This window comes from Pipistrellus kuhlii, unplaced genomic scaffold (assembly GCF_014108245.1).
Source record: "Pipistrellus kuhlii isolate mPipKuh1 unplaced genomic scaffold, mPipKuh1.p scaffold_m20_p_29, whole genome shotgun sequence".
Classification (NCBI taxonomy): Eukaryota; Metazoa; Chordata; class Mammalia; order Chiroptera; family Vespertilionidae; genus Pipistrellus; species Pipistrellus kuhlii.
The window spans coordinates 4,050,258-4,072,573 of NW_023425528.1; the positions used below are offsets into that span (position 1 = coordinate 4,050,258).

Below are 22,316 nucleotides of genomic sequence, written 5' to 3' on the forward strand. Positions count from 1 at the left end.
TCCTGCCACTGTCGCTATGCTCGCCAGCCATGAGCCTGGCTTCTGGCTGAGTGGCACTCCCCCTGTGGGAGTGCACTGACCACGAAGGGGCAGCTCTTGCATTGAGCATCTTCTCCCTGGTCATCAGTGCGCGTAATAGCGACCAGTCATTCCACTATTTGGTCTATTTGCATATTAGCCTTTTATTATATAGGATAGCAATGCAAATTTTTCATACTTTGCTAATATAAAAATCAGTTTTATCTTGCATTTTTATATCTCTTTTATAAAATTATGTACAGGTAACATCATGCATTAGTAACTGGGAAAATATTATTTCACTGAGTTATGCAGTTTGAGACCAAAAGAATAGTTGCTTTGTCTATGAGTTCCCAAATGCTGACACCATTACATTACACATTGTAAAAAATACATTCATTAATAGCCCCAAGCTGTTAACATCAGGGTGGTAGATACAAGTTTTCCAAAATTTTAACTTTCATTTTAAATTTTTATCTTAGACAACAAATACTATCCGTTGTTTTTCTTGAAGTGGCAGGCTCATGCTGTTCATTTGAGAAAATGTGTGCCAGAACCCCCAGTGTGAATAACCATTGTTTGTCTATCATTCTTTCAAGGAAAAATAGCATTCCATGAAAAACGTTAGCTAGTTAATCTCAGAACTCAATATCATAAATCTTTTAAGTTAACCATATTTCAGTATGCATAATGCCTGATGACTACTTCCCAGTTTTTTCAAACAGAGTAAGTACAATTATTCAAAGACAAATATTTAATAAAAATAAAAACATCTTTGATGAAGTAAAAAAAAAAAAAAAAAGAAATCAAACTGGAATTTTTATCACCAGAGTGTGGCAGTGAGGAAGTCATTGATTCCTTACATAGTTTGGTGCCTCTGCCTTGATTTGTGCTTATGTGCCAGCAATTTTGCCCACCTGGTTTTTACACCCTTAATGCAAATGTAACAGAGTGAAAGGGACAAAGAAAATCTGTGTATTATGATAAATTCTTCTGGCCTCCTGGATCCCTTCAGAGGGTCTGCGGGAACCCATGTACCATCCTTTGAGAAACAATGATCTAGTATTTGGACCTAACACAATATCTGAAGGTCATTATTAAATATAGACAATAAAATCCAATTGTCTTTCTTCCAGGCAATCTCATTACATGCTCACCATTTGTTGATGCTTCTACCTGCACACCATCTTGTCTTCCCACATCACTGTACAACTGAGGAACGGTCTGATCTACCAGAGTAGGTGTATCAGTGCAGATGGGATAATTCTCTACGTGAAAATGCTGCTGCTGCATCTGTGGCACACAGACCATGGAGTGCCAGTAGTTGTGATGATAGCACTTGGGCAAGAAAGGGAAAAAACAAACACTTTAAAAAATTAACATTTTCTTAAAGTAGTACAGTTTCTGTCTAAAAAAAAAAAAAAAAGTTGGGCCATAATTTTCAAGTGGGGTAACAATGATTTTTTTTTTACTTAAAAGATATAGAAAACCTATTCTCTATTACAACTTTAAGATCTTTTGCAGCATCTGTATTTCATATTTAGACTTAGAAATTCTTTTTTTTTTAATATATTTTATTGATTTTTAACAGAGAGAAAGGGAGAGAAACAGAGCTAGAAACGTCGATGAGAGAGAAACATTGACCAGCTGCCTCTTGCACACCCCCTACCGGGGATGTGCCGGCAACCAAGGTACATGCCCTTGACCGGAATCGATCCTGGGACCTTTCAGTCCGCAGACCGACGCTCTACCACTGAGCCAAACCGGCTTCGGCTAGAAATTCTTTTAGGAAAGCAAGTGAAGGAAATTAGAGATATACACAATAACATGAATACAGATATGCCTTTAATAGCATTATTTTCAAAAGCAAAACACATTAAACCTAAATATTAAACAACAGGGGACTACATGAATGAATTATGATATATCCATGATAGAACACAATACAAGAAATTTAAAAAGTCATACTGTCAAATATATTTTAGACACTCATATTATTGCCCTAGCCAGTTTTGCTCAGTGGCTAGAGCATCGGCCTGTCAACTAAAGGATCCCAGGTTCTATTCCGATTAAGGGTACATGCTTGGGTTGTGGGCTTGATCCCTGGTAGGGGGCGTGTAGGCGGCAGCCGATCAATGATTCTCTCTCATCATTGATGTGTCTATCTCTCTCTCCCTCCCTTCCTCTCTGAAATCAATCCTATATAATAAAGAGGTAATATGCAAATTGACCATCACACCCTCGCACAAGATGGTCACTTCCATGTGGTCACAAGATGGCCACCACAAGATGAACAGCAGGGGAAGGCAGTTGGGGGGGGACCAAATCTGCAGGGGAGGGCAGATAGGGGCAACCAGGCCAGCAGAGGAACAGCTAGCTATTGATCAAGCTGGCATGGGAGTGGTTAGGGGGTTATCAGGCTGGAAGGTAGAAGCAGTTAGGGGCAATCAGGCAGGCAGGCAGGCAGGGGAGCTGTTGGGAGCCAGCAGCCCCGAATTGTGAGAAGGACATCTCACTGCCAGCTTAGGCCCGATCCTTGTGGGCCTAAACTGGCAGACTGACATCCCACAAAAGGTCCCATTTTGGAGAGGGTGCAGTCTGGGCTGAGGGACACTGCCCCCCACCCCCCATGCATGAATTTCATGCATGGGGTCTCTAGTAAAAATACGTTTGAAAACAACAAAAAACCTGTTCATATTATTAAAATTTCACAAAATACGATTATAGTCCAAATTTTGTAAAATAAATTGAAAAATGTATCAAAGTATACTGTGATTATATAGATAATTTTGGTTTTCTTTATACCATAACATTTTTCGGATGTACTAAAATGAATGCTATTCCATTCAATATAAAAGTATTAATATATTTTTCTATATTTCCTTATATTCCCATGATGTTAAATACAGGAAGAATATTTTAAAATGCTTCAGTCTTGTGGAATGAATTAGAATATTTCAATATACTATCTAATAAAAAGAGTAATATGCAAAGTGGCCGCACCTCCACTACACCCACAAGCCATGTCTACCAGCCAATCAGGAGCAAGTATGCAAATTAACGCAACCAAGATGGCTGCAGCCACAGAGCAAGGATATCCAACTGCCCTTTTAGGCCCAATCTCAGTAGGATTGGGCCTAAACGGACAGTCAGACATACCTAAAGGGGTCCCAGATGGAGAGGGTGCAGGCTGGGCTGAGGGACACACACCCCTGTGCACAAATTTTGTGCACCGGGGCCTCTAGTGTGACTATAATAATCTAACATAACTGAAGTGGCAGGATGTTTATTTTTTCAATTCTCAAATTTCTTTTATGAAATATAGTCTCAAAGAACAAAAAAACCCACTCCATACTCTTAATTTATAAATGTCTCACAGTTGGAGAAGATAACTTTCTGGAAATTTTATGTCCAAGGTTTTAAGGAAATCAGTGTCTGGGAATATTAATAATAATAAATATCCAGGAGACTATCTAGTTTACTATCTGCCAAATATTAAGATGCATCATTACTTTTCAAGAAATATACCATTTTGTTATGTCAAAAGACAAGTGTATCTCAGGGGGGAAATGATCCCTGAAAGAATAATAAAAGAGGCCTTACCTGAAATCAGAGATAACTTTCAGTAATACTAAGGTATTTGTCAGTACCCACATTTTACAACTCAGGGGAGTGGTGAAAATCAAGTGTTTTGCAAATATCTATGAATAAGCAAGTGCTTAAAAGTATTACAGTTCTTTAAATGTCTGAATTTGTCAGGTTACTTTTCACATGAAATACAGAAATAGCCATAAAAATATTTTAAGCAGGATAAATAACCCAATTATTATTTTGAGACAGAACAACATAGTGAAGTGTTGGCACATGATGTTAAATATGGAGGCCAATATGTGCTAAAATTGTGCTGCTTAGAGTCCCTGCTCACCACAATTTAACAACTATATTATAAGAGAAATAGAAGCACTAAGAGGCTAAAGTAGAAAAATGACCTATATAATCTTTATAGATATTTTATAACAACAGAAATAAAACTTTTAGAGCCTTCACAATATTCATGACTCTGAAAGTTTAAGAGTCTGATTATCAAAATAGCATCTACTGTATTTTAATAAAAAGTTTATAAAAGCAATTTTAACAGGACTCTTACCTGCAATCCCAGATTAAAATAGTACTGCAAAACTTTTGTATCTAAAATTAAAAATTTTAAATTTTAGTGACTAGATGATATAAACAATTAGAACTACCATTTAAAAGCTTTTGTTTAAGTATTAAGGTAGATAACTAATATAGTCTCCTGACATCAACTCACCACTCAATCTATCTTACAGTAAATGACCATTTACCTACAACTACAGGTAAGGTCATTTTCTGATCCAAGGTTTAAATCACCAAATATATATTCTATTTCTATTCTTAATATTAGAAAATATTACAGAAATGTCACTCTACTAATATTTAAGAATCGGTAAAGGCATTTTCTTGCTCATCCCAAGGCTAAAATTTTACTTCAATACAAATGTACTACCTAAGCAATCATATTGGTTCTCAGATGAAGCTACTACATAGTACAAATTAAATGCTCTATTAATACAGAGATAACTACTACTTACAAAGTAATTTACTTTGGTTTTAGTTAACACGACTAACCACCAGTAGAACTCCAAAAAGAGGAGGTAATGAGCAAGGTAACTCAAAATAAGTTAAATTATAAGGTGATAAAATTTCTCCAGATATCATATATCCATAGCAATATTATTCATAATAGCAAAAAAGTGAAAACAACCCAAATGTCTATCAACCAATAGATAATAAAATGTGGTATTATCCATACAATGGAACATTAGTCAGCCATAAAAAGAAATGAAGTACTAATACATGATACACTGTTAACAAAATAGGAAATTAAGAAGAGTTAATATTTTATATGGTCTAGAGCAGTGTTTTTCAACCTTTTTTGGGCAAAGGCACACTTGTTTCATGAAAAAAATAACGAGGCACACCACCATTAGAAAATGTTAAAAAATTTAACTCTGTGCCTATATTGACTATATATAAAGTAATTCTCTTGAATAGGAATCAAATAAACACAAAGAAAGTATTTTATAATTACTTTATTATGAAATATTAAGTAAACAAAATAGTGAAAAATTATAAAATTCTTGTCTTGTCTGCACCTACGGCACACCAGGCAACATCTCGCGGCACACTAGTGTGCCGCGGAACAGCAGTTGAAAAATGCTGGTCTAGAGAGAAGAAAGAAGGAAGATAAAAATGAGTACATCATCATAGTCAGGTTTTAAGTGAAAGTAAGAAAGCCAAGGGAAAATGATTACCAAGTAGAAATAACTGTTTGACATTGAAATTGGGAATGAAAAGAACTGTTGGCTCAGAATGAAACTCACTACAGACTCAGCATAACCATTATTGCTTGTCTCAATTTCGGTTCTTATAAGTGTATTTTCTAGTATCACATGATCTCACTCATCTACGGGAAATAATGAACAACATAAACTGATGAACAAAAACAGACCCAGAGACAGGGAAACATCGATCAGACTGTCAAACCTCAGAGGAAAGGTAGGGGAGGATGGGGGTAAGGAGGAGAGATCAATCAAAGGACCTGTATGCATGCATATAAGCCTAACCAGTTGGTCACAGACAACAAAGGGATGGGGGCATGTGTGGGAGGAGTTTGGGATAGGAATGGGGGGATGAGGATAAATATGTGATACCTTAATCAATAAAAAAAATTTTTTAAAAAGAACAAAAAAGAAAATGATTACCAAGTATCTAGAGACAAGAACCTGAAACTTTAAAGGCCAGGGTTAGATAGATTTAAGAATAATCTACATAAAGATGATACTGAAATTTTAAGGCACAGAAAAAGAACAGAATAGAGTTGAAGATGATACTGGTGACTACCTTAGGGGCTGGGGAAAAAATAACAAAATAGAAAAGCAGCTATAAAATTCAAGAGAATGTTATAGCAAAGAAAGTATAAAGCTACAAACAATTTTCAACTACGATTCTCTTTCGAGAAACTGCCAAACTGAGGCATAACAAAGAATATCCAATGGAAAGCTACTCCTCCTTAGTTTAATTATAGAAACAAGTATATATGGCTGAGATCCAAGGCATATTAGATCCCTGATTCCTAAAAAAACAAAAACAAAACCACCTTATTCCAAGTCTTGAAAATTCAGTTGGAATCCCAAATATTAAATGTCAAAGATCATAAAAATTTCATATATTTGTGGTAAGAATTTAAGAAAATGGAGAAAATTATGTATTGATTCCTGCTTCTCAAGAAAAACAGTTGAGAGAGCAAAGACATCAAGTTGAGAATCATCTCCAAAGCAGACATAGCTAACAAAAAGGAGCAGCAGGAGTGAAATCAACCATCTACTTCTTGATTATGCAGAAGATATTCTCAGCTTTCAATTGCTCCTTTCCTTAGTCATTATGCTCTCAAGTCAATTTGCTTTTGGTCCCCCACCCTACTCCTATTGGATAACCAGAGTTCTGCTCTAAAAAAAAAAAAAATCCCAGATATAAATAACCCTTATCCAAGTCTCAAAATCCACTCACCTTGAGGCAGATCACTGCCACTTGGATCATAGGAATAAGGTGGAGGTGGTGGTGGTAAGTTTGAAGCCTCTCCCACCTCAAGAGGAAAAGGAGGAGGTAGGGGAGGAGGAAATGGAGGTGGTGGCAGAGGCGCAGCAACAGCAGGCACATGAGCAGAGAGGTATGGATAGGATGGTGAAACAATCACTAAAAAGGAAACAAAACGTAAGTTAATCTATTTCTTCTGTATCCCAGCATGCTCAAATGGCTCAAATTCTTATAGTTGGACTTAAAAACCAAAACTTGGAAGATGAATTGCTCCATATTCTCTTAGATATGCCAGCTGAAAACTAGTTCATTACAGGTCATTTTCAGTTAAGGAAATTACTTGAAATTAGAAGGAAAAACTGGAAATTTCAGAACTTTGACTATCAAGATATGGAATATCAGCTAACAGATACATAAATAAAATATCAGTAAAGCAAAGTTTTACTTTAGCTTAATAAAAAGTTAATGAAGTTGTCAGCTATCGGAAATTCTTAGTCAAATCACAAGATGCAGAAACTCATAAGAGAGACTAATCTGCACAGATTACAAATTTAGGTAACATTTGAAAGTTTCTATTTCATAGCATCAGAGGAGTATCAGGACAGGCTAGGTAAAATATGTTATCCCTGTACCTTTTCCTATTTAAAATTTATCTTTATAGTTGAAAGTATTACAGATGTCCCCTTTGTTTTTTTATTTTTCTCATTGACCCCTTCCACCCATCACCCATCTCTCCCAAGCCTTTATCACACTATTGTCTGTGTCCATGGGCTATGCATATCTTATATCACATGTGTCAAACACAAGGCCTGAGGGCCAAATCCGTCCCGCCTTGCAATGTGGCCCGCACCGCGCTGTCATCACTGCACTCCGCTGCGTTTCCATCACAATGACAGTTTATGACTGTTCAGTAAACCATTCGGCCTGCAATTTAGGCTGGATTTTAGATTTTGGCCCCTTCTCTGATTGAGTTCGACACCCCTATCTTATATAATAAAGACCTAATATACAAATAGTCGCCAAGCCCTCACGCTCTCACACTGGGCCAGGGGATCTGAGGTCATGTCCCCCGCCTGGTGCCAGGTGGGGGGACCTGAGGCTGCTCCCCCCCACCCGTCGGGGCTTAACAGGGGAACTGAGGCCACATCCCCTGCCCCAGGGACTGGTTGGGTTGGGGGACTTGAGGCCACACCCCCTGCCCAGCAAGGCTTGACAGGGGACCTGAAGCTGAGCCTCCTGCCCAGCCCCAGGCTGGGGTAGGTGAGGCTGTGCCCCCTGCTTCTGTGGGGCTTGACTGGGTGCGGCCAGGCGAGTCTGGATCTCTTGCGATTTTGATGCCCATGCATGGGCAGGGACTTGACTCTGGGTCCTGTGGCACACCCCAGACCCTGACAGGAGTGAGACTGTCATATACATTTTACTAATTCTCTTTTATCTCTGACACTTCTATTAAAGAGAAAGGGCAAATAGCATTATTAAAATATTTCCTCTAATTCCCTTTTAATGTGTATAAGTTTCGTGCAACGAGCCACTAGTATGCATATAATTTCCCTCCCCCCCACCTCCATCCTTTAACTTTGTATACTTGTTACTATAGTTTAAAACAAATATTCACTTAGAATTATTAAGTTTTTGATATAAGAAATTAAATTATAATTATATTTAAGTATTAATACATTCCTCTATGATAAAAAGGGAAACAATATGGTTCCAACCTAGTAAAAATACATATATGTATATGTATGTGTGTGTGTGTATGTATGTATATATATGCCAGATAAGACTATTAAATTTTTTTGTCAAAACATGAATGATATAACCCCCTTCAAGTTTAATTGAATATTTTAGCCAACTTAGAAATCCAAGTACTTTCCTTCTGTGCATATCTTTTTAAAAAACATACATAGAAACTTAGGCACTTGGCTGGTTTTTTTCTTTTCTAAATTATAAAAACGGTAGCCATTTGAAAAGCCTAATATGGATTTGTATGTCAATATTTTGCAACTGATTCCCTATGTAGAATTTTAAAACTTGAAAACTTCCAGATTTAAACAATTTATGAATAACATATTTCTTCAACTAGCTTCCTTAAACACTAACCCCTCTGAGGTATTTACTGTGTAATAACCAATTCATTTTTAAGAACTTTAAGTAACAAATAATCTTTATTTCTGTTATTCAGTGTCACTTCCAAGAAGAAAAACTGTTCTCTTGTGAAAAAAGTTCTTTTTTTTTTAATTTAATTAAAAAATTTCCATCACCATTTATGCCCTCTATGCTCTCTTCCACCTTCACTGACCACCCCGCCCCCCTGCCCCCGTTGTTCAGGTCCATGAGTTCTTTCACTTTTTGCTCAATCCCTCCCCCTCAATACACTTGTACACACCCCTACACAGAGCAGATGCAACCCCCGAGCAAGCAGTCTATCTATGAGTCTGTTTCTATTTCGCTTGGTAGTTCAGTTTGTTCATTAGATTCCACATGAGTGAAAACATATGGCACTTGTCTTTCTCTGACTGGCTTATTTCACTTATAAACAGCTCTTAATTCTTAAGGTTATTAATAACAGGATAGAATTATATGAAATTAGAGACCTGGTGCACAGATTCAGGCACTGTTGGGGTCCCTCTCACAATCCGGGACCCCTTGGGGGGTTGGGGAGCCGGTTTTGGCCCGATCCCCACAAGCTAGGTTGAGGGACACCACCAGTGTACGATGCCTCTAGTATGCACATAAGATCTTTGGTTAATCTCTTCCTTATCCCCCTCCCCTCCTTCTGAGATTCATCAGTCTATTCTAGGTTTCCATGCCTGTGGTTTCTGCTCCTGTGCCCCCTGGTGGTCAGTGCATGTCATAGCTACTGGCTAGTCAGCTAGTCACTTAGACTTTTATATATATATATATATATATATATATATATATATATATATATATATATATAAATATAAATATATCGATTACCTTCAACTACTTGATGTTAAACACTATATATAATCCTTTCTGCATTGCCCAGACATTACTATTACAAGGAGATAGTCCTTCTTTTATTTTACTTTTTCTTCTTTATTAAGGTAATATATTTGTATCCTTATCCCCCCATTGCCCCTCAACCCCTGCTCATGCCCTCACCCCCCCCCCCCCCGGTGTCTGTGCCCATTGGTTATGCTTATATGCATGTATCCAAGTTCTTTAGAAGTTCTTCTGTCTTTTAGACTAAATAGTACAGTACTGTCAAGATAATGGGGCCAGTGACTTAAATAGAAATAATCTGGTTTTGTGAGTTTATTTGTAAAAATGAAAGTTTTTGATTTGTTCTCCTCATTATAGATGGTTTTAAGTAAGTTTTATCCATTCAGAACTCTTTGTTTTTATGGACAAAAAAGAAGATGGTTTCTTATTTGACTGTATATGTCTTAAATATGTAAAGTAACAACCAAGTGTTATTAGAATTATTCCTTTAGCATTTATCATTTTAACTATTTTATTTCTTTGTGTGAAATTTTAGTCAAAAGTGGCTGAGATGTTAACACTATTCTTTGAAAGACTAAAGGGTTTATAAATGTTTGAGTTATCTCACAAAGGCTAATTTCTAAAAACAAAATAAAACAATAAAATATTTATTTTTTCTAAAAAAATAAAACAAAGTAATTCAATTACTGAGTTTTATTATTGGGTTAACTACACTATAATTTTTAACTTGAGAAGTACACAAAGTTTAGTCTCATTGTTCAATATAGTTGTTTAAATTCAGAGTTTTAGAAAACCTAGTTTAGTACAGCAACTGTCCACACAAGCTGAATATATTATTCTGGTAATTTAGCTGGAGAAATTTCAGGCCAAGTATTAGGAATAATACCACATTTTTTCATTTACCAATATAAATATTAATGATACAATTATCTATACCCTTTATACAGCTTCAGGCTAAGAGTAAAAGGAGGTCTGTTTCTTAGGGTAATTTAAAACTTGATAAAAGCTCTTTGGGGGGGGGTGATTCTTTTTTGACTATAGAGATTATACAACTCTTTTAATTGTCAAAACACACAACTGAGTGCTAAAAAATAAATTTTACTATATATATACTGAGTGGACAGATTATGATCTCTGAACACATAATAATCTGGCCACTCAGAGTGTGTGTGTGTGTGTGTGTGTGTGTGTGTGTGTGTGTGTGTACTAGAGGCTCAGTGCATGAATTCGTGTATGGGTGGGATCCAGATAGTTTTTCACTCTGATGTTCCTGCCCCCTCCCCTAAAAATCAACAACAACCTATCCTCTGGTGAGGATTAAAAAAGAAAATTCTAAAATATAGGATATCAGCCTGCACTGGCATGACATAACCTCAAAAGTGAATCCCTTTCTCAGTTCACCCTAGGTCTGGCCCACAGATCCTGTCTTTAGGGCGAGTGAGTCACTAGTGTGTCCCTGGCAAAAGCCTATGAAACAGTAACCAAAAGTCAGTTATAGAAGAATTTGATGTCTATGAAGAGTCTCATAGTAAAGACAATCATGGCATCTAGTTACCTGGCAGATAGGAAGTAACTTGCAGGGGGCTGGGCTGGGCTGAATAACTACAGAAAACATAAGTTGTTTCATCTAGAGCAGCGGTAGGGAACCTTTTTTCTGCCAAGGGCCATTTGGATACTTAGAACACCATTTGAGAGTTATATAAAATTGCAATAGGTCCTCGGGTTATGCTGGAGATCCATTCCTATGGTGCGAAGTAACACAATTTTTGCCATAAGTCAGAACCCACCTACATAAGCACCTAAGTCACTCACGTGGAGCACATACACAGCAGTAATGAAGTGAAATAGTAAAAAAAAAATTTAAAAGATAACAATTCCTGACCTTTACTTGTGGTAAATAAATAATAACAAACATAAAGCACATATGTAACTACGTCAAAATGCCGGAACTTTTAAAAAAATATATAAGCCAAAGCCGGTTTGGCTCAGTGGTAGAGCGTCGGTCTGCAGACTGAAGGGTCCCGGGTTCAATTCCGGTCCAGGGCATGTGCATTGGTTGCAGGCACATCCCTGGTGGGGGGTGTGCAGGAGGCAGCTGGTCGATGTTTCTCTCTCATTGACGTATCTAGGTCTCTATCTCTCTCCCTTCCTCTCTGTAAAAATATCAATAAAATGTATTTAAAAAAAAAATATATATATATATATATACATACACAAATGGGAGATGGCGATGTAACCACTAAACAATGTACATTAAGTCTGAAGTAACCCGAGGACTGCCTGTATTAACCTAAAAATTAGTCTGCTATATTTGGTTAAACATTTAATTAACTCAGCCCTAATGCCTTGGTAGGGCCAGACCAAATGATTTTGCAAGTCTTGTATGGCCCAAGGGCCAGATAGTCCCCTGCCCTGATCTAGAGGAATGATAAAGAGAAACTAAAAAGCATCATCCCCTGGTAGAATTATAATTGAAGTTCATAAGTGACTCAAAGAATGAAAAGTAACATAAATGAAAGCAGTATACATTTTCAGAAATACCTATACAGAACACAAATTTGGCATTTATAGTAAGCATTCAATGATTCTATATAAATGAGGCATTGCAATGCTTGATACACCTGTCATTTGATTTTTTTTAAGCTCAGAAGTCTTATGGAAGCAGACAGCCAACACTTTCCCCTACAATTAATCCCAAAGTAGTACAACTAGGGTCTACATTAACATTTACAGTGAAAATTTTGTATGGTCATTAATTAACATATATTGCATGTTTTTGTTATAGACACTGGTCTACTGAGAACTTGATTTTTAAATTATAAGTGAAACAGATACAGATAAATCAAATTATTTTAAGGTAGACACTATGCAGGTCAATAAAACTTAACCAGCCACTCCAGAAAACTTCCATGCTCCTTATCCCAATTACAAAACCTCTCCCTCGACCATAATTAACCATTACCCTGACTTTCATAGTAATCACTTCCTATATTTTCTTTTTTTTATTATTATTACAGATATCTCCCATTTTCTCTCTTACCCACTTTCCTCCCAGCCCCTATCCCCTACCTGGTATTCACTACACTATTGTCCGTGTCCATAGGTTATGCATATAAGTATATAAGTTATTTGTTTTATCTTTTCTTGCCCCCCCCAATCCCACATTGAGATATGCCAGTCTGTTCCATGCCTCCATGACTCAGGTCTTATTTTGTTGGTCAATTCAATTTGTTCATTATATACCACAAATAAGATAACGTGATATTTGTTTTCTTCAGTTTGGCTTATTTCACTTAGCATATTTTCTAGCTCTACCCATGCTGTCCCAAAGGTAACAGACCTCTCTTTTATTTTAAAATATTGATTTCAGAGAGGAAGGGAGGAGAAGAGAGACAAGCATCAATGATGAAAAAGAATCATTGATGAGCTGCCTTCTGCATGCCCAGACTGGGAATTAAGCTTACAACCTGGGCATGTGCCCTGACTGGGACTGGGAATTGAACAGTGACCTGCTGGTTCATAGCTTGACACTCAATCAATTAGCCACATTGGCTAGCACAATCTTTCTTTTTTATGGCTACATAATATTCCATAATGTAAATGTCCCACAACTTTTTTATCCATTCATCTACTGGTGGGCACTTGGGCTATTTCCACATCTTAGCTATTGTAAATAATGCTGCTATGAACATATGGATGCATATATTCTTTCTGAATTGTTATTTTGGGGTTTTTAGGATATATTCCCAGAAGTGGGATTGCTGGGTCAAATGAAAGTTCCATTTTTAGTTTTTTGAGAAAATTCCATACTGTTTTCCATAGTGGCTGCGCCCCTCTGCATTCCCACTAGCAGTGAACTAGTGTCTCCTTTTCTTCAAGTTCCCGCCAGCACTTGTTAATTTTTTGATGATAGCCATTTTGATTGGTGTGACTGATTAGTGACTGAACATCTGTGGTTTTAAGAGTTTTGTCACCCAAACGTGCATCCCTACACAGTTGTTTCAAGATGATGCCTTAAATCTCTCTTAATCTATTGTAATTTCTTTCCATCCCTGTAATTTTCTTTCCATTGTTCTTTGTAGGAATCTGGGCCCTTTGACATGTTGAGTTTCCCAAAGTCTGGATTTTGTGGGATACATACCCATGATGCATTTCAATATGTTCTTCTGTATCTCTTGCAAATAGCCCCCTCAATTCAGATGGCTGGGTCAAACTCAAGATTGATTTCTTTGGCATTTCTACAGGTAATGTCTTATTGTCTTTGCAACCTTAGCAGCTATTGCTGTTTAATACCCAATCCATTCAGTAAGGACTGCAAAATGATTATATTCTGCCACTTCTTTTTCAATATTAGTTGGAATACTAATACATAGAGACATTTCCCTTGGTTATTTGGTTATCTAGTAGTATAGTAGTTAATATAAGGAAAAATAAATACTTAATTCTTTCTATTTTATAGTTTTGAAGAAAATTCTTTTAAGGTATTTAAATACTTTCCAAGTATTATTAAGAACTTTTAAATTGAACATATTTAATATGTTCTTGCAATAATCACTGTTGGGGCTCAAATTATTCCATCTTTAGCCAGTGGGAACCTCTTCAAGATGGCTCCTGAGCCCTTTTGACATGACTCCAATAGTCTTTGTTAGCTTCCTTGCTATCTTCCTCCAAACCTGCAATTAGTAATTTCTTCACATAACTTTTTACTTTTTTAAAAGTGAGAAATGTTATTTTAAGGCCAAAAACTTAGTGCTAAGAATACTCACTGTAGGCCTTTTCAGTGAACAAAGCTAGGAAATATACAAATATATTTAAAGATAAAACCTCAAGTTTATACTGATACTTTTAATTCAAACTTGAGACCATAAAAGCTTTTACTTAGACTTTTTATTACATCTATAATACTTTTCTTCCATACATAGACTCCTGATTTGCAAGGACAAGGGATAAAATTAGAATATCCAATACTCAGTCATTTGTTTTAGCTGACATTGGTCTCATAACAATCTGAATAAAAGTACCCGAAATGTGATTATTGAGAGATTAAAAAATGCTTGTACATGATCTCTCAATTCTTCCATTAAAAAATAGCTATACTTTATCCACATTGTCCAAACATGTGGCCATTATATAGAATATTCTCAAACTCCCAGCCCTCGTTTTGCCTCCTGCACACACCACCACTGGGATCAAGCCCGCAATCTGGGTATGTGCCCTCAATCAGAATAGAACCCGAGACCCTTCAGTCCACAGGTCAACACTTTATCCACTGAGCCAAATCAGCTAGGGCTGTTCATTTTTATGTGATACTATTTTTCATAAACTTTAGAATGAGGCAGAGTATAGGAAAGCTTTTCTAATGTCATAGGGCTCTCTTTAGCTGTTATTTTCATGTAATGTTAAAAATATATATATCACTGCTTTCTAGGATTCATAGCTCTGTCCTCCTCCCAACTTTATTCTGGACCTACTCTTTTCCCTATCCTGATCATTTCTATTCCAATTCCAGCAGTTTCTGCCCAGTAAAGAATACTATCCTAAAAGGGAGACCTGGCAGGTCAGTTATCAGAGTTCTTAAAAGCCAAGTGCTTCAAGACCTTCAGTCCTATTACCATATACCCAAAGCACTCATCTAGTGTTGGATAGGTGAAATCCCTTCCTAATCTTAGCTGTTCCTTCTAAATTGGCTGCCCCCTTTTCCAGTGAATTCGTATTAGTTCTTTTGGAGTTCTTCTGTTCTTAGTCCATTAGACAATATCCCGAATGTTTCCTTCTGTCTTCTTGCCCCCACATAAACCCTGATAACATGCAGGTCTTATGATGGGTGGTTTATCACTACCTGTTTACATTTTGTGGTTCATGGGGATACCTTGTCATCTAGTTTTGTTGTATTGTCCATGGGTTTTCGTTTGCTATTTCAATTTTTACTAGGGGACTCAGATTGAAAAGCTATGCTATTGTGGCCACCACCTTCCCAGAGTTCTGCTAAGAATTTTAAATTATATTATCTCATTGCAATTCCATAACCACTTCATAAATTGGTACTACTAGTACCCATAAGCTCATTGGTAAGAAAAGTTCAATAACCTGTCCAAAATTACATAGCTAGTTAAATTGCAAAACCAAGATTCTAACCCAGATCTCAAATTCTAGCACCTATATTCTTTATAACATTCATTGGAAAATGATTCATTACATAGAAATGTATTTTATAGCAAACTTGTCAGGAGTTAATTCTGTGAAGTATGAACACACTTTTACCTTAATTCCTATATAATAAAATTCAACTGGAAGTTTGAGAAACCAGTCCAAGTCCTTTAAATTTTCAGCAGGGTAGCAAAGAGATAGCTACAAAATCAGATCAAAGCCAAATTTGCCACACAAAAAAAACACACACACAACAACACAGAAAAACAGACAAAAAAACAAAAACAAAAAAAAACCACCACCAACAACCAACCAACCAAACATTGAAACCCTGGCTCTCTCAAATTTTATGGATTCTTCAACAATAGAAGATATTTTATTAACTAGGTTAAACAAATGCAATTATGGAAGTGAAAGTAATCCTATCTAATCACTAGAACTACTGTGTGCATATTCCATGAACAGGAAAAGAAGCTTCCAAAGTAAGCAACCACTAATAACCTACCTGGCCTGCCTTGTGTAGGTGAAGATACAAATAGAGGCTGTATAGCCTTCTGTGAGGAAACTGAAGTGGTACTACTAGCTTGATTAGCTGCTGCACAGTTAGATAAGACTGGAACTGGAACATTATTGGCACAGGAAGCTGTAATTGCTGCAGAATTTACCATCACCTGTAAGTGTGAAAGAAAGTTTAGAATTCTAAGTTCCACTTCCCAAACACTATTAGTCTCCTATCTGATCCTACATTTCAGGAAATAGTATTTTTTATTATATATCTCTATTTATTTGGGTCTTTAATGTCTCTTGGCAACATGTTGTCACTTCTAGCATACAAATTTTCCAGTTATATGTTAGATAAATCCTTAAATATTTTGCGTTTTTCTTTTTAAATCTTTATTGTCGAAAGTATTACAGATGTTCCAATTTTCCCCTCACTGACCCCCACCACCCCGCTCTAGTATTTTGATAAGTAAAACATAGAGGGGTCAGTCTTTATGTAAACCCTGTGTAGGCAGGTTAAGTTATTTCTCTTAGAAGACCCCAGATTACTTTGAGAACTTTAATTTTAATGTATTGTTTTTTCTAAAAAGAGAATATATTAATATGATTCAAAAATCAAGTGTTACATTGTGTAACAATGATATTTCCTTCCAATCCTTATACTCCATCTGTCTTGTTCCCTTATGCCCAAGCAGGTGACTTCTGTGTTTCCTGCATATTGTACAGAGATTTATACACAATTTAAACATAAAAGGTGCTTGGATTTTCTTAAACTTTCTGACACTACAAATTATATTTCTGATTAGGCCACAGCACCCAATACAGGGCTGTGCACAGAGAGGTGTTCAATAAATATTCACAGACTCCTCTTCTTGAATACACTGTCCTCACTGCAGTCTTCATTTCCTTGCTACCCACCTAAGTGTGGCTGCTACCCCCTCTGGTCCTCATAAACAGTGGACTTCAAGGAAAAAAATTCTAGTAGATTCTTGTTAGTGCTTATGTTGCTTGATCTCAGGAATAACTAACACCTTGAAACAGTCTCTTCCTGGGTTTCCCAAATATACTCTATTTACTCGCCCCTGACTTTTGCTTCTCTACCCATTTCCTAAAATTTGGTGATCCACAGGCTCTGTTCTAGATGTTCTTATCAATCTCTTCCTTTTCCCAGGATTATCTTACTCACTCTTATGATTTTAGCTATTATTTTGATACCAACTCCCCATTCTACAAGAGAACTTTACATTTAAGTGTCAGTGTATAATGTTGACTTGACACATCATTTATATTAACTCACTCATTATAAGAGACTGGAACATAGTAGATGTTCAATTAATTGCATGAATTTACTAATCACTATGCAAGGCACCACAAGGTATAATACTTAAAATAGGGATATAAACAGCTTCTTTGAAATATAATGAGTGAAGAGAATAAAAAGAAAAAAAATTAATTTCCCCCCATTCAGATCACTGCAACTGACTCCTTAATAACACAATAAAGATTACCTCCTGGGGATAGTTGCATGAGGTAACTGTGTCCTGAGGAGACATAGAACATGGTCCTCTGTCCTGAAGAGACTTTAGTGAATACAGAAATACAGTTAAGGGCAAATCAAGAAACCAAATAAGTATCAATAAAATATCTGCTTTGTTTCAACATCTCCTAAAATAAAAGTGATCTGTTCTGAAAACATTCAAATTTGGAAGTGACTAAGATAATGCTCTAATCCACACCCTCTCCTCCATGCCTACTGCTATTGCCCTGATGATGGGGTCTTTGGTCCCCCTTGAATTGATTCATTTTATCAGCAGTTCTCAGTAAACTCAGGGCTGGATCCTAGAGGCGGATCTTAGCAGTTTGTAACCCTAATCTTCAGCAGCTTACTGGGGCGGAAAGAGGGTGTAGGAGGTAGACAGAGACTGAGAGACAGAGATTGAGATTTCAACACATAAAAAATGTAATGACAATGAAGCAAAAAAAATTTGTATCAAATGAGTAGTACAGAGTATTTTGAGTATTTCATGGTGGTAAGGTGTTTCCTAAGTTTTGGAGCATGGTGTGAATGATTTTGATCGATTTGGAAGGGGGAGTGATGTTAGGACCAGGTTCCTTTAACATTTTCAAAGAGCTGCTTGAAAATCACTTCCTCCCCACATCAAAGACAATTAAAAAAAAAAAAAAAAGATAATGTTCCCAAAAGTATCACTCTAATGCCACCTGATTTAGGTAACTATTCTATTTCCTTTCTACATCCAACTCTAGTCCCAAGGCAGACACTAAAATGTAACAGATGATTGTAATTTAAACACTTTCTTAGTGGCCTTTCTTGACTTAAAAGTTTCAAAATCAGTAAGACCAACAACAGTTTTGCTAAAAGAAAGCACTCCATCTAAAGATGTAGTTTGGGACAAAGGTGGATAATTGGCTGGTCAGCTGCATCCTATTTAAGCAGGATATAGTATAATCCAAACACCACTCCCTCTGTCTCAAGACTATCTTTGTGAAAGCAAAATGATTTTAAAAGGCTCAGAATTATGCACGACAGACTGTCATGATAGCAAAAACAAACAAGCAAGAAAACCAGTAGCAAAAATTGGTAATGATGATAAGAACAGAGGGAATCAGGGAAGTAATCACAGAAACAGCAGAAATCATATGAGCCCAATTTAACATGGACTTAAGATTGCATGTTTCTAAATTTTGTGTTCAAGTACAGCCAAAATATCTGTCAAAAAGCAAACTTCAGCCCTGACTCAGAGTACCCAGTGTGAATGCTAAACAAGTCTAGAGAAGGACTTAGTTCAAAGATGAACATGAAAATAAGAAATATAAATAAATATTTATGGTTTCTTAGAACGCTCTATGCCTAGAAATCTTTAAGTCTTACATTTGTCCTCCTAAGAATACTGTGAGAAAATTACTTAGAAACTTGCTATGCATTTGGTGACTGGAGGGTGGGAATGGAACAAAACATGAAAAGATTGAAAGCTATTGGGATTCATGATAAAATAAGAAGAAAAAGGAACAAGTGAAATTAAAGGGTCATCTCTGACAGTCAAATTTTTACTTCCTTTTTTAGTTGGGTGACTATTTCAAAAAATGGTATAAAAAGCATGTGATATGAGAATAGTAATAAAAGAATGAGGGGACAAGTATTTCTCTAGAAGGGGCAAAGGAAATGAAGGGAAAATAGGGGAGAGAATTATATATCAGTTTTCTTTACCTTCCTAAGAGTACATGAAGCTACCAAAGTTAAATTAATCAGAGTTAGGGAATAGAGGGTAATTATTCAAGTTCTTCACAAAAATTCCAGTTTTCTCCCTGGGTACATGGCAGGTTGCTCTTCCTGGTCTCATTAAAGATAAGTATGGCTATGAGACATGCTTGGCCAATGAAATATGAGAAATATTAAAAGCCAGTGTTCAATTATCCTACTTTTAGTTTGCCCAAGGTGTCTGAAAGCTCATGTCTATCAGATCAGCCTGAGTCCCTGCATGGCCATGATGAACAAAAGCTTGCATTGGACATTTAACATTAGGGACAGCAACTGTTCAAATTGGGGGGGGGGGGGGTGTGTTACTGCAGTCTAACCTAGCTTGATTAAAACATTAATTGGTAACTAGAAGTTGTTCTAAGAAGAACCTAATTTAGGATGGAGATTATTAATTTGTAAGCTCTAGTGGAAGAGGCAACTACTTCAACAACTGTAGAAGATAAAATTGATAAATGCTTTGAACAAAGAGCTGTTAAAACTCAGCCTTAAAGCAAGAATCACATTGTTGTTAAAAACTACTTGCAGTAAGATTTGTCAAAACAAGACCCAGTGAATACTTGCACATGGACAAAGTGGCTCATGGAAAAGCATCCAAAGATATGGCTCTTCCATCAACGCCTGATAAGCTCATGATACTCAAGTAGAGAGAAACATAGAGATAAGAAAGCAAAGCACTATAGCAAATCTAAGTAGTATATCTATTATTAAAAAGAACTGTCAGTAGGAATATTAACACATGAAACTAATAGGAATCAGACAGAGGTAGCATAATTAATCACACAGCCAGAGAAACCATCTGTGCGATTGAGATAAAATGACCCTTGGATCCCCAATTTTCTATGAGTAAAAAGCAGGCTGAGAAAGTTGCTCAGCTGCCAAGAATTATTCTTCAATGCTTACTTCAAATATGGTCAAAGACAGAAGGGACTTAGAGTAACCAAGAGCCCTAGAAAACAATGAACCAGTTCCTTCCAGAAAACAGTCCCCAGGCCTAGGTTGGGGGCCCTCACAATGACTATCATGATGTCAGAATTGCTACAGGCAAGTAATTGTGTTTCTCCCATTTCCCCCTCCCCAAGTGAGAATTTTTTACTGCAATTTTTTTCAGTCCCTGTTCTACCACTACAAATTGGGTTTGTGGGGGTAAACAACTTTGTATCTTTGACTTTAGCTTCCAGGTCAAGAAGAGTCATATCTGGACCCAATACAAAGAGTACCACAGATTTCCCAGAAACCTTGGGCAGTAAGTGTAATTACACTGGAAGGAATTCTTTGGTTGTCTTCCCTGAGGAGGAAGCAAGTATTCTGCCTATGGGAGGAGTTTGAGTTGCATGCTACACTACTTAGTGTTGTTAAAATATTTCCAACTTTTTTACTTCCAGGCACAGAAAAATTAAGATTCTTTAGTAGGACATGCTATGGCCAATGAAAAAGAAATGGAAAAGGAAGTGACACATGCCATCTCTAGTGCACCATTTACTAGCTTTTGTTTCCTGCCTTGGCAATCATGGATGGAGCTTCTATCAGCCTGAGTCCCTGAGCAGGGCCCTCCTGCTGCAAACTTATTTATGGTCCATCCTTACTGTTAGAAAAATCATAGTAAATTCCTCTAAAAATTATCACTGCCAATGTTTGAACTTCCTCATGTATCAATACATATTATAAATAGCTCTAAATAGACTAATTTCAGAAAGGGAGCGTGATTTTGGATGAGTTACTCAATTTCTGGGTCTCAATTTCTTCATCTACAAAATGGAAATGATACCCTGATTACCTCATATGATTGTTCTGATTTAAATACACTTATATGTATAGATCTTAGAATAGGGCCTTAGTACAGTTACAGTACCTACCAAGTTTGCTGTAGATTCAGTTGTGCTATAAACATCTGAAGTTTCATAGTCTGGTTCTAAAGGATATTGCCAAAGTAAAGTCAAAAGTGAGCATTATTTAATAGTTTGAAATTTATAAACAATAAAAAATATCATAGATTCTACCTATATCTCACTGACCTGAAGGATAAATATATTCTTCATTATATCCCCCTAGAAAAAAAGACAGAAGAGTATGTTTGTATGTTTATGTATAGCTTTTTTTAACTCAGCACAGCCAGGTGGTCAGCACTTGCTTTCTTCTCAAGTTTTGTAGATATGTAGGTTCAAAACTAAAACATATACATCCTTGCACCAATTGACTTGAGCTTTTGTACTAGTGAAAAGATACTGAAGCCACAGATTGGCTATAAACCGTATGAATTTCTCCTCTGAAAATTCCCTTAGTTTTTAATGTTCAGGTAAAATTGAAAAATACAGCTGTGTCCAATTTTCCAGTCAGGCCATAGACTACAGTGATTACAATAAGTTTACAAGCGTGGAGTTAGGGCTAGATTTGAATCTTGATTAATAATACCACTCTTCGTGCCTCACTTTCTTCACTATAATACAGGAATAATAGTACCTAGGGGTGTGAAAAGAATACAACATGATGCTTGACGTATAGTAAATGGTGACTATAATTTGAGTATAACCCATAATTTGTTTAGGGGAACATCATTGGGATATATCATGCCTCACTTGTTTTTTACCCTGTCAAGTAAATACCACATTTAAAATCGGTCTGTTCTCATAAGATGGCTCAGTAGATTGACGTACTTTGCTTTAAGATAGCTATACCAATGAAACAGAGAATGCCAATCTTCAATTAAATAGTTTTCACTAAATAAAATCCATAGGTCAAAACTGGATTTGATTCTTTTTTTTAATGTTCTTTTTTTTAATATTCAGAGAGG

General features: G+C 36.5%; 1 protein-coding gene across 1 annotated transcript in view; it reads right to left on the reverse strand.

Annotated features, from left to right (window-relative positions):
* The window catches only part of ALG13 (ALG13 UDP-N-acetylglucosaminyltransferase subunit), a 79,635-nt gene that overhangs the window by 2,683 nt on the left and 54,636 nt on the right, over positions 1–22,316 (reverse strand). The window contains 7 exon segments of the mRNA XM_036454428.2: positions 1,176–1,356; positions 4,166–4,206; positions 6,607–6,792; positions 16,256–16,421; positions 17,760–17,831; positions 21,382–21,437; positions 21,541–21,573. Of these exon segments, the coding sequence (XP_036310321.1) occupies positions 1,176–1,356; positions 4,166–4,206; positions 6,607–6,792; positions 16,256–16,421; positions 17,760–17,831; positions 21,382–21,437; positions 21,541–21,573 (735 nt within the window).